Raw genomic sequence first — 13,134 nt, 5'->3', positions numbered from 1 at the left:
ATTTATTTTGGCACAGTGATTGATAATTCTAAACACTTTACATACAAACACTAAGACATACTCAGTTAGACATATTGTCATATCTTCAATTTTCCATGAGGTCAGAACTTCAGAGAAGCCAGCTGATTTTCTGTCTTACTCAGAACACAGCAGAGGAAACTCTAATCACAGCTCAGGGAAAAATTCATTAGATCAATAAATAACCCTTTTGGGTGCAAGATTAGCATATCATTAGTGTTGAATCTAGGATTTGTCTTGTCAAAGTCTTCTTTGCATCCAGTAGATAAATTGAGTAAACTTTGCACTCAAATACAAAAAAAATGTTTTAAAATTTAAATTTGTCCTATTTGTTAATGGTGCTTGAAAACATTTGTGGATAGTCATCAAGAGCTTTTCTGTTTCTTCTCTTTTTATCCTTTATTTTCTTCTCCACCGTTTTTTTATAACACATCAATACAATAAATCGCAAAAAAGCAGGTTTCAAAATTGGCAAATCCTTTATATTCAATACTTTAAATGGAACAGGCATCTTCAGGAGTTAAGGCCGACTGCATCATCCTAATCTAAAGAAGGAGGGAGATTAAAGATACAGTATAATGTTAATGTTCAAACATATAGCCGGAGAAGTAGAATTCAAAAATGTAACAAATCATTTGAATGTGTTTTTACCTTCAACAACAAGTTTAGTTGAACACTCTACTCTGCCCAGAGTGTTTTCTGCAATTACTGTGTAATCCCCACTGTCCTTGGGCCCAACTTTGAGTATCACCATAGAACAGACCCCACATGTGTTAGTGATATAGTAGTTAGTGTTGGTGTTGAGGCTAATACTATTTCTGCACCAGGTAACATGGGGTTTGGGGTTTCCTGTCACTGCACAGCTCATGTAGCACTCGTAGCTCTCTGGACTTTTGTGCGTTTTCAGTGGAACAGAGAATGAGGGAGGTGTCTCAAAGTTGCAGTTTTTAGAGGCAGGAAGGATCAGAGAAAATGTTTCTGGAGGGAAGAAAATGGAAACAAAGTTAAAAGGGTGTAATATTGATTGATCTCCCTTTAGATGAGTTATGGTGACACCTCTCACTTTGCTACTATAATTGTTTTGGGACAGAGGGATTTTTGACAGCCAAGTCAAAATTGTCAATCCTTTTATGCTCCTATTAATTACATCTATTCACTTGTTCCTTTACTTGTACAAATATAAGGCTGCAATTAACAATTATTTTCATTATCAATTAATCCGACAACTATTTTCTTGATTAATCATCTAGTTTATGAAATATCAAAAGTTAACAAAAACACAACCCATCACAATTTCTCAGATTCCAAAGTGTTTAAATTGCTAGATTCGTCAGACTAACAGTCTTAACCCCAAAGAAATATCATTCAGTATCATATGACAAAGAAAAGCAGCAAATTCTCACATTTTAGAAGCTGGAACCAACAAATGTTTGGCATTTTTAATGGCGTTACTAAAATTATTAATAGATGATGATGCAGGCCGTTAGGGACAGCAAGGTAATATCCCCTATAACTGTAGACCACTGCAGACACTATCTTTCGCTATATGCCGACGACTGCCTTCTTTTCCTCTCTAATATTCAGGAATCCTTACCACAAGTTATGACTCTTTTCAAATATTTTCACAATATGTCAGGATATAAGATAAACTGGTCTAAATTTGCCATTCTCCCTCTGAATTCAGCAGCTAAGAATGTTCAGCTACCAGCTGACATCCCTATATGTATGTCCTTCACCTATCTTGGCATAGAGATTTATCCTAATCTGAGATCTGAAAACTTTTGTGGTATAAAAAAGAAAGTAGAACAGGATCTAAAGAGGTGGGGCTCTCTTCAAGTCTCAATGCAAGGCAGAATTTCAACTATCAAAATGAATATCTTTCCCCATGTAAATGTTCTGTTCTCTATGATTCCAGTTGCTCCTCCACCTAAATTTATTTCTGAAATGCACTCTCTCATGTCACAATTTATCTTGGGTGGAAAACGCGCCAGAATTAAACTAACAACTTTACAAAGAAGTAAGCTTACAGGAGGCCTGGCGGTCCCTAATCTGAATTTCTATTACTATGCCTTCCAAATTAGGTCATTGCAGGTATGGAGAGACCAGGATTCACAAATCCCATGGCGGGCAATAGAGGCGGCAATGGTTAAACCACACCGCTTAGAGGACTTACTTTATACAGGTATAGGTTGCAAAAATAATCAATTCCCTTAATGTCTGGAGAAAAAATGCTGGGTGTAACAAGTACATTTCATAAAACATCCCCATTATGGAACAATTATAACTTCAGTCTGGTGGGAAGCCGTTTGTATTTACGTCTTGGGCTCGTAAAGGAGTCACTGTCTTCGGCAATTTATTTGACAATGCAGCACTGCGCCAATTTTTTTGACATAAAAAGCAACTTTGATCTGCCAGGTACGTCATATTTCCTTTATCTTAGGCTGAGATCTGCTATGAAGGCTTACGGAGTGCCCTGGGATCAGCAGATTCCGGAGCACCCAGTGCTCAAGTGGGTCAGACCCATGCAAAACTCCAGAGGTACTGTAACATTTACAATGCAATACTCCTTCATTCTTTGGGACACCTCGCTGTAGAAAGGGCGTGGGAAAGGGAATTGATAACACTGGGCCCAGCTCCATTATGGAAAAATATAAGGAAAAACTTGAGTAGCGCCTCAAAAAATCTTGCGCATCAACTCATACACTTCAAGCTGATACATCGGGCAAATGCTACCCCTTTGAAACGCTTCAAAATGAAATTAGCCCCAAATCCTATTTGCACTCACTCCCCGGATCAGGCACTTGGCACAACAATGCACATGTTCTGGGAGTGCACCCCTATCAGACACTTCTGGACGGAGGTATTTTCTATAGTGTCATCACTACTGGGTATTGTCATACAACCTAGTCTCTCCCTCTGCCTTCTTAATGATGATTTGCAGCTATCCCTTACTCTCAACCAACGTAGACTACTCCTGGCAGGGCTTACGGCCGTGAAGAAGACCATCTTAAGGCTTTGGTTCCACCCTAATCTACCTTTAACACAATATTGCCTAACTGCCTACCAGTATATTACTTCTCTTGAGTGTACAACTGCACGCCTCAACAAGGCCAAACTAACAACCATCCAGGCATGGATTACACTGTCCATCCAAGACCACCTTGTGAAACAGAAAATTCTGACCTGAATGTAGATTTGTGGGTGTTTACTTTTATTTAATTTTACTTATTTTATGCATATATGTTTTTGTGTGTTTTTTATATATTTGTTTTTATATATATTTTATTTTTATTATTTTCTGGTGAATGTTTTATACTTAGTAGTTAATTTTGACATTATAACTGCTATCTTTCATCTACTTCACCATCTCACTTTTATCGCTCATGAGCTATGTATTCAGTGTCGTATTGTAGTTTGTGCTATGCATGTTCAGAGTAAATGTGACTGTAAATGTAACATTTCATTCTTTTCTAATAAAAAATTGTTGATCACAAAAAAAATAGATGATGATTAATTTTCTTTGCCTCAACTAAAACTTATTATTTGCAGCTCTATACTTATCTATATATATTTAGATCTGGATTGATGCCTTTTATAGTGCACTAGGGCTAAAACTAACACTTATTTTCATTGTCGATTAATCTGTTGAGTATTTTTGCAGTTAAAGGACAAATCCGGCGCAAAATGAACCTAGGGGTTAATAACACATGTGTACCGAGTCGACTGTTCTCTTGGATTTGTTTTCATGCTAATTGAATGTGACCAGTTTTAGCGCAAACTGCTAATTAGCTTATAGCGCTAGTCATCTGGGCAGGGGTAAGGCTCAAAATAGCACCACACAGTAGCATAATGAGGGTCCCTACATGTAAACCGAAGCGTTGAGAACTTTGTAACAAACGGCATGCTTGAAATATTGCTTGAGCTATATTACTGGTTACTGGTTCGTTCGACTGGTCATGACTGTTTTCCCAAGATGGCGCCCGCATGTATACGTGAACGGTACTGTTTTTCTAAACTATCTTTTTAATAAACTGTCTGTACACTTACAAAGTTCTCAATGCTTCAGTTTACATGTAGGGACCCTCATTATGCTACCGTGGAAGTGTAGGACTATTTTGAGCCTTGTTAGTGGTATAGAAATAGCGATTTCTTTTTACGTTACCTGTGCCCCCACAACTAGCGTTATAAGCTAATAAGCGGTTTGCGCTATAACTGGTCACATTCAATTAGCATGAAAACAAATCCCAGAGAACGGTCAACTTGGTACATGTGTTATTAACCCCTAGCTTCATTTTGCACCGTATTTGTACTGTAATCAATTAAATGTTTAGTCCATAAAAACTGAACCAAACTGTGAAACATGTCCATCACAAGTTTCGAGAGCCTGAGGTGACATCTAATCATGTCTTGTTTAGTCTGACTGACAGTCCCAACTCTAGATACATTACATTTAAAAGTATATAGTATGAGTCATATTTCTGTATGTCTCTCTCTCTCTCTCTCTCTCTCTCTCTCTCTCTCTCTCTCTCTCTCTCTCTCTCTCTCTCTCCAACTGGTCGTGTCAGATGGCCACCCACCAAGAACCCAGTTGTTAAAAGGACGTTTTTCCTTACCGCTGTTGCACCAAAGCTTGCTCTTGGGGTGAATTGTTGGGTCTCTGTAAATTATAGATTGTGGTCTAGACCTATCTGTAAAGTGTCCTGAGATAACATCTGCTAGGATTTGACACTATAAAAAAATTAATTGAACTGAATTTTTTTTTTATGAATGGCTGAAACGGTTGATTGTCTAATTGACTAACAAACTAGTCGTTTAAAATTAGTACACAATATTGCATCATATTTGTTAAACCTGCCTGTTTTTCTCTTCACTTCCCAGATCGCAGACTCAGAGGGCTTGGAAAGCCCCATGTCATTCTTCGTATAGACCCGGAATTTATACTCCCTTCCCGGCATGATATTGGTGACAGTGAACTTGTTATTGAAGAGATGGTCTGCCACAGTCTGCCAATTACGCTTAACAGAATCACGCTTGGTGATCATGTAGTGCAGCCTGTCATCTTTCGTCTCATCTGGAGAAGGAGTCCAGGAGACCGTCACTGTTCCCGACACATTCTCCTCCAGCTCCACGGGGCCTGAAGGCTTGGGGTCATCTAGAAACAGGTAGGATAGATTATTAATATCTTGCTATTAGTCATGCTCTCCTTAAACTTTCCCCACACATCCCTTAAGTCCAAAGTGTACAAAAAATATAGTATACATAAGACTCAATTTTCTTTGCATCTTTGCACCTTAAAGAACATACATATTTTAAAAGCTTAAATTAGTAATTATGTAAATTTGAGTACCTCTTTTGCTCCATTCAAAAACTAAAGCAACTTTGGAATAATCTTAAAAATATAATACATATCACATTGGAAAACCATAAACCCTACCCATTTTATTTTTTTTATTTGTTATGCATTAGTTGGAATTTTATTTTTTTCATTGTACCTGTGACTAGGGCTGTGCATTATTTCAATTATATTAATTATATTGATATATTAGGCTATATATTGGCTTAAACCTTTGATTATTTATCAAAAATCTCATTGTGTAAATATTTTGTGAAAGCACCAATTGTCAACCGTACAATATCGCTGCGATATCGATGTATTTGGTCAAAAATATCAAGATATTTGATTTTCTTCATATCGCCCAGCTTTACCTGTGACTCTTATCTCAACACTAGATGTCTCCTGACCAACAAGGTTTTTGACAATGATTGTGTAGATCCCAGTGTCATGGCGCTCTGATGAGGGGATCATTAACTGCGATGACGTGTCTGTGTTGCTCACTGTCACACGCTTGGGAACAGGATGACCGTCCTTGAGCCATTTGACAGCTGGTATCGGAGAGGCCTGCCAACAACAGGAGATACAGGGCTAAGATGTGGGTTTATACTTTTTGGTAGAGCGGCAGAGAAGTGTCTAATCTGTAACTTTAAACATGACTTTGAACAAAACAACTGGGTGTTTTTTTGTGTCTGTTTGTATGAATATTATACTGAACCTTAAAGTTGAAGTTGATCCGAGCAGAATTCCCAGCTTTCATTACCACAAAGTTCTTCATTTTTTTGTCAGTAAATTGAGGCCTTACTGTGACAATGTGGGGAGAGTTTTAAGTGATTAAATGAAGGTAAAATGTATCAAATTCTGACTGCAGACAGTTCACAATTTCCATTTACTAACCTGGAGGAGGCATTGCAATGATGTAGTTGTCCAATTCTTGAGGCTCACCGTCTCCACCCTCATTGGTGGCTACAACTCTTACCCAGTACATGGCCATAGACTTTAGACCCATAATAGTATAGGAGGACACAATGATAGCATTGGAGTTACAGCGACCCCATTCTGGGTTTTCTGCTGGTCTGAGCTCTACAAAGTATCCTTTAGCCTCATCTTTGACCCCTTCTTCCTCCGTGGGTTTGGACCAGCCCAGCGATAAAGTGGAGTATGTGGAGTCTGTCACCTTCAGGTCAGTAACTTTACCAGGGGGCTCTGAAAGTGTAAACATTTAACCATTGAGATTTGAGCAATTAAGCATTGAGATGATAACAATATAGCTTTCATCGGCTTATTACTTACTCTTTGGATCTCTTGCAAACACAAATTCAGAAGGCGCACTTGGCTCTCCAGCACCAGAAATGTTGATAGCTGATACACGGAACTCATACTCAAAGCCTTCCACAACATCCTTCACTGCATACTGTGTCTCTGTTGGTATGGCAAAAGTATCATTAAGACTATAAAGTAGAATATGTTTTTTTTTTTACTTTTGAACATTTGTATTTGACAATGCTACATCTGTAAACCCTGTACCTCTGATGGGCTCATCGAGTGGGTTGACATGGCCCCACAGATTACTGCCGTGCTTCCGTTTCTCTATGTTGTATCCCAAAATGTTGGTTCCTCCAGTATTAGTGGGTGCAGACCAAGCAAGATTGATACAGTCTTTGAAAGCACTAATAATCTTTGGTGTAGAAGGAGCTCCAGGGTAAGCTGAAAGTGATGAAATAGAGAAATAGAAAAAAAAAAACTGTCACTTTTTAACTGGATCACACAAAGCCTTTTGTAATTGAGACACTGTCAATACATTTCGGTGTGCTTGTAGGAAGGCTCACCCTTTGTCCCTGCCTGAATGTCATCGGTTTCCATCATTTCACTGACGCCTTGATCAGTTTCCGCCCTGATGTGGTAGCAGTACTTTCTTCCATGATCCACATCAGTATCCCTGTATTTAGCCTCTGGGCCAATCTTGCCTAATTTCTTCCAGCTATTTCGGCCAATTTGTTGGCGCTCCAGGATGTAGTCTGTGATAGGGGAACCGCCATTGTCTTTGGGAGTCCTCCATTTGAAGTCAATGCAAGCTGCCGAAGCTTCAATGATATCCACAGGGCCTAGGGGTGGTGTTGGTTTATCTGCAGTACGACAGAAGTATAAAGAACAACCACAGTTATATCAACATCTTGTATTATATATATATGACTTTTGTACAACAGAAGAACATGCAGTTCTCAACATGTAGCGTACAACCATACCCAACACAACGAGCTGCGAGATGGCCTCAGTTGTTCCACATTCATTTTTAATCTTGATCTTAATTTCTCCAGTGGTTTTGCGTTGGCACTTGGTAAGCAGCAGGCGGCTGTGTGAGGAAGATTTCTCGATTTTGATATGGGTGTCCTCCAACAGCTCTTCGCCCTCATTATACCACTGGATCTTCATGGGCTCCCGGCCAACAAAGGATAGCTTGAAGGCTGCATCTTTCCCAGTTTTGATTATGACAGGTTTTATGAACTCGGTGAGGTCATCTGCATTAATTCTTGGAGGATCTAGCAGGAGAAACACTTTTTTTTTAAACTGAGACTTTTATTGCTGAGCTGAAAAGAATATTGTTTTACACATTTTCACAGTGGCTACCTGTTTGTATTGCTTTAGTTGGAATATCTCAAATTAGTTCTGATTACAATACCTTCAACACTTAACGCAGCTTCTGTTTTACGTCCATCAGCTTCACATCGGTACTTTCCAGAATCCTCTTCTTTGCAGTTCTTGATAATTAGTTTGCGATAAGTCCCATCTTTAACAATACAGATATCCTCTGTAGCTGTTATCTGAAATACACACACACACACACACACACACACACACACACACACACACACACACACACACAAAAAGTGAAAACAGTACCGGTGTTGCTCTTGCTTCTGGTAAAAACCATGAATTGCTTTTTGGTGGTGCATGCTGATAATGCATTATGACTGATCTATGTATTTTATGAGAACACACACTCCTAAACACACTTAAATCTCAGAAGGTTAAAGATGAAAGCTATTCCTGAACCAGCTCCTACTCACCTCATTCCCATCTTTGTACCAGACTGCGTCACAGTCCTCACTGCTCAGCCGGCAGACCAGTTCTGCATCAGTACCAATGATTGCGGTTACATCTGACAGTCCGCCGGTGAAGTATACTCCTGGGTCTAAATGGAAATACCTCACATTACTAACCTTATTGTTAACTGGAAACAGGAATGTATAAACAACAAAGCAGTACACTGTAAATACTGTGTGCTGATGCATACCAATGACTGTTTCAGGGACAAGTGGGCCTGCTCGCACTCGCTTTCTTTTCTCTTGAACAGGCTCCCCTTCTTCAGTATCAGCATCTTCAGCAGAAGCCTCTCCCTCCTTTGCTTGTACCTTTTGTTCTTCCTCCTGTACATCCTCGTCTTTGTCATCTTCATCCTCTTCCCCCTCAACAGTGGTTGCGTCTGCGCATTCTCCAGCTTCCGCCTTTACCTTTTTATCTGCCTTTGCCTTTGCTTTGGCTTCTGCTTTTGCTTTAGCTTTGGCTTCTGCTTCCGCTTTAGCTTTGGCTTCTGCTTCCGCTTTCTCAGCTGCAGCTGCGGCAGCTGCTGCAGCTGCTGCTTCTGCCTCCGCCTTTGCCTTTGCAATCAACTCATCTCTCTCTTTCTGTACCTTAGCACGTTGCTCCTCAGCAATCTTCAAAAGTTCGTCTCCACCACCACCCGCTCTGGTTGTTTTGCGAGCTTTCTTCTTTCCTTGTGAGTTTGGGTCACTGTCAGCTAATAAAAAATACACAGTACCGGGACATGTTTAATGCTTCATGAGACATTTTCATTATCTGATAAACTTGTGTTGAACAATCTGAAAAGATCCAATTCAAAATGTGTAAAGGGTACCTTCCACTATAAGCCAGGCATTGCAGGAGTTTTGTCCAGTCACAGCCGCATAAATTCCTTTGTCCAATAGCTTGCAGTCCTTCACCACCAATGTGTGAATCAGCATATCTTCTGACACAAAGATGTCATATCTGTCCCCTTGCTCTAGTGGTACACTCTTTCCTGTCCATTTTATCTTTTTCAGGGGTTGTGAGATGACACACTCAAACACAGCGTCTTCTCTTTCCTCTGCTTTCACGTCTTGAATCTTGACCAAGAACTCCACAGGGGGAACTAGACGAAGCACAAATATATTATTAACAACATAAGATGGTATTTCGAATTTCCTGTCACAAGACAACTCATGTAGCAATTGTAGCTCTTTTTGGACTGTTGTTTTGGCATTGTGTACACATTACAGTCAAGTTTGTAGATAATTAATTTGGCACATCATCTTACGTTTGAAGTCAGTTGAGAAGATCTTAACTCCATCAACCTCAACTTGGTATAATCCTGCATCGTCTGGGTCAACACCATTGATGCTAAACACAAACTTCTTTCCCACTTGCTTCAGTCCATGTTTTACCTCTGCTTCCACATCATAAGGAATCATAACTCCATCCTGTTTAAACATAAGCAGTCCTAAACGTTGGAGCAATATGTAGTGTGCATGTGAATGTGTCCGTGTTGCAGAATATGTAACACGACTTTCAGTGCTTTTGTTTTCACCATTGAGAAAAAAGTTAATCTTTAAAATGAAACATCTCACCTTGTATATGAAGATTTTGCTGGTAGGGTCTTTCAGTGACATTTCAAGTTCAAACTCTGCATCACCATCATCTTTCAATTCAATGGGCTTTAGGTTGCATAGTCTTTCAACAACCTGTAGTAATTGGAATTATTAAAAAAATAATATTTATAGTTTGTTTCATTTATATACATATAGATGCCAGGCTGTGTAGGTGCTTTATATTTACATTTAGATTAATATGAGACATACCCTTTCTTGCTCTTGCTCCCTTTCTAGCTTCCTCTCACTTAGTTTTTTCAGCATCCCACGAAAATCAGTAACACCATACTTAGCACAGATGGACTCATAATCTTTCTTGTCTGCACTCATCAACAATTCCCAAAAACGCTCATCGATTTCTGGTTTCTTCTCTTCTTTTGCCTCAGTGTCAACCCTACGAAAAGAAAAAAAACTTTAAGGTAATAGTCATAAATGACAAAAAAAAACAACAACAAAATGTCACGTACTTTTTCCCATTTATAAATGTACTACTTACTTATGTTTTAAGGCCTTTTTGAAGTCCTCAGGTGTCTGTCGGACAGCTACAACAAAGTCAGCAGTAGTTTACAACTTTCATTCAATGACTGACATTGCATTATTATAGATTAAATGTAAGCTGTGTACCTGTTCTTGCTTCCTGCAAGGCTCGGGTCTTCTTAAAGCCAACTAAAATGGGAGAAAAAAATGCAGTGAAGTGAGACAGATGTAATTCATCTTAATACTTACATTTGGTTTAATGGAAGAATGGAATAAAAGTAAGTAACTGACCCTCAATAATATTAAGCGTAGCAGTTACAACTGCTTTTCCATATTCATTTTTGGCATAACACTTGTAGGTATCAGCTTGATCCACCGTTACAGCAGGCATCTATCAATCAATACATGATTATCAGTATTTTTGCAAAAAATAGTGCAAGGCAGCCTACTGATCATTCTGATGTATTTATTGATCCGCTGCATTTGTATAAGCAATCCTTGTGACACATAGTCCGTGATCTCACCTGTAGTTGGTATTCACCAGAACTTGTATCATGGACCATTTTCCACCTTTCGTCATCAATTTCTCCATCATTTCTCGCCCAGGTCACAGTCGGTGTTGGTTTGCCAGTAATGACTGCTCTGAAGATTGCCACTTTTCCTACAGAAATGGTAACAGGAATGTACCATTATGTTATTATCTTAGATTAAGAACATCAGGAAGAAATTAGGTTGTGCATGTGATTTGAGCTGGTACCTTACCTTCTTGAATAGTTAGAGAAATGGGTTTCCGAGTGAAATCTGGGGTGGCCATGCCTTCAGGTAGTTCTTCCACATACTGCGTGATCATAACTCCAGGCACCCTTGACTTCTTTTTAATTCTCACTGGCATTAAATGAGATAAATTGCATTATTTACACACTTATAAAGAACTTCTGTAGGTTTGACAGCTTTGATTTAAGTTCATATCTCACACAAAAGGCTATACTTGCATTTACTTTTAATCACATATTTTATTGTTTGGCATTAATTTGCTGTCAAGGATGGGTATTCAAACTCTAGTTACTTACCCTGCCCTGGAGCAGTTGGCTCCTCCTCTTTAGCTCTACGTATTTTAAACATCTTGATTTGGACAACAGCTTCTCTGTTAATGCAAAAACATTAGAATGCGGTTTTAAAAGACTTATTACTTTAATAAGGCAACACTGTTTAGTTTGCTTATATAACATTTTAATTGGTCTTCACTTTGATGGTTGCTTGGATCGTATATTTGGGTTATTTTCTCCCATATCAATGCCCAACATATACTAAAATTCCAATGTTGTCTGGAGCTGTCAGCATGACTTGACCACTGCTAGTAACCATGGAAATTCCCATCTGTCTGACATACAGTTAATATCTTCCAGATGGTCGGAAACTGTAATGGGTATCACTTATCATTGTTTTAACTAGTGGCTTAAGGCATTATGCCTGCTTTTACAACACAATGTTCATGCATTTTTTAGTAAAGCATCCTTTGAGAGACCGTTAAGATGTAATGAGACACAATTTATTCCTCCCTTCAATTACTAATCCCTAATTACAAATATTATGGTGTACGCTGCATTGTCTGACGTCAGTGTTAAACCATGAGAGTAAGAATCGCAAATAGTGTGAGGATATCTGAGTTAGTAATTCTATCTGTGCTATAGATTAAAGGATTCCTGTGATCACAAAATGCTTGACATTCCTTTTGTAGGTTCCTGCAATAGGCAGGCCTAATTTTTCAGGAAGTAGGTCACATACCTCATAAAACATCTATTATGACTCAGGAAGTGACACAAGTGACTGACTGTAAATGTAACATTAGTCATAACCATTTTTGTATTTAGGTTTTGCGTTGTGTGGTTAAAAAATAACCTTTTCCCTTTTTCTTCCTTGTACTTCCTATTCTATTGTGTCATTAAATCAAATTTCTTAAACTATAAAATGGTCAATTTTGATGATCAGATATCACCTTAATCATTTTAAATAATTCGTAATTAACTTCTACAAAAGAGTATAATAAGTCAGCTCCAGTCTCCACTTGTCAAAACAGTGTACGTGAAAAAATCAAATACTCATTTTGGCAACTATGGAAAAAAAAAACTTACACCAAGGTACTAATTATTTAGTAATAAAGTAAAGTATTAAGTACTTTTGCAAAATATTTAGTCTCAAAGACCTAGTCCTAAAGTCTAAAAGGCCCATAAAGCAAAGTGATGTATAGCATCATGTGTTTAAAACTTACAAAATGTTTAATTCAGAAAATATAGTATTTATACTTAAAGTGATTTTTTTCTAATTTAAATTTCATTTGAGAGGTTAGATAACATATCACTTCTTTATATACCAGTATGTGATAAAAACCTCTTAGAGGCTCAAGTATAAACTATTGTTAGCACTCTGTTAATCTTATTTAATTTTTATGATCTCATTAGTCTAATGACAGAGCCTTTTGTTCTTGGATTACATTTTATCACTTATGCTATTAATATTGAATTTAATTAAAATACATTATGCAGAGTCCTGTCAGTTGACGAAGTGTCTGCATATTTAGCAGTTTTGCACACTTGGTGTACTGCTGTGACTGCTTTAAAACTA

At 38.3% G+C, this 13,134-nt stretch overlaps 1 protein-coding gene across 1 annotated transcript; it reads right to left on the bottom strand.

Annotated features, from left to right (window-relative positions):
• On the bottom strand, positions 1 to 11,404 carry igfn1.3 (immunoglobulin like and fibronectin type III domain containing 1, tandem duplicate 3). The gene is made up of 21 exons (XM_028575520.1): positions 11,275 to 11,404; positions 11,037 to 11,173; positions 10,804 to 10,903; positions 10,660 to 10,701; positions 10,532 to 10,577; positions 10,246 to 10,429; positions 10,015 to 10,128; positions 9,705 to 9,867; positions 9,267 to 9,539; positions 8,646 to 9,149; positions 8,419 to 8,543; positions 8,031 to 8,172; positions 7,597 to 7,890; positions 7,180 to 7,476; positions 6,878 to 7,057; positions 6,644 to 6,772; positions 6,248 to 6,556; positions 6,069 to 6,154; positions 5,725 to 5,917; positions 4,874 to 5,170; positions 1 to 996 (listed from the first exon to the last, which is right to left on the bottom strand). The coding sequence occupies exons 1-21, from the start codon at positions 11,402 to 11,404 to the stop codon at positions 650 to 652; spliced, it is 4,092 nt and encodes a 1,363-aa protein (XP_028431321.1). The 3' UTR covers positions 1 to 649.
• Between the last annotated feature and the right edge of the window lie 1,730 nt (positions 11,405 to 13,134).

This window comes from Perca flavescens, chromosome 4, assembly GCF_004354835.1.
Source record: "Perca flavescens isolate YP-PL-M2 chromosome 4, PFLA_1.0, whole genome shotgun sequence".
NCBI classification, from domain to species: Eukaryota; Metazoa; Chordata; class Actinopteri; order Perciformes; family Percidae; genus Perca; species Perca flavescens.
Note: the sequence above shows the minus strand (reverse complement) of the source record. Positions and strands in the feature narration are given on the sequence as shown.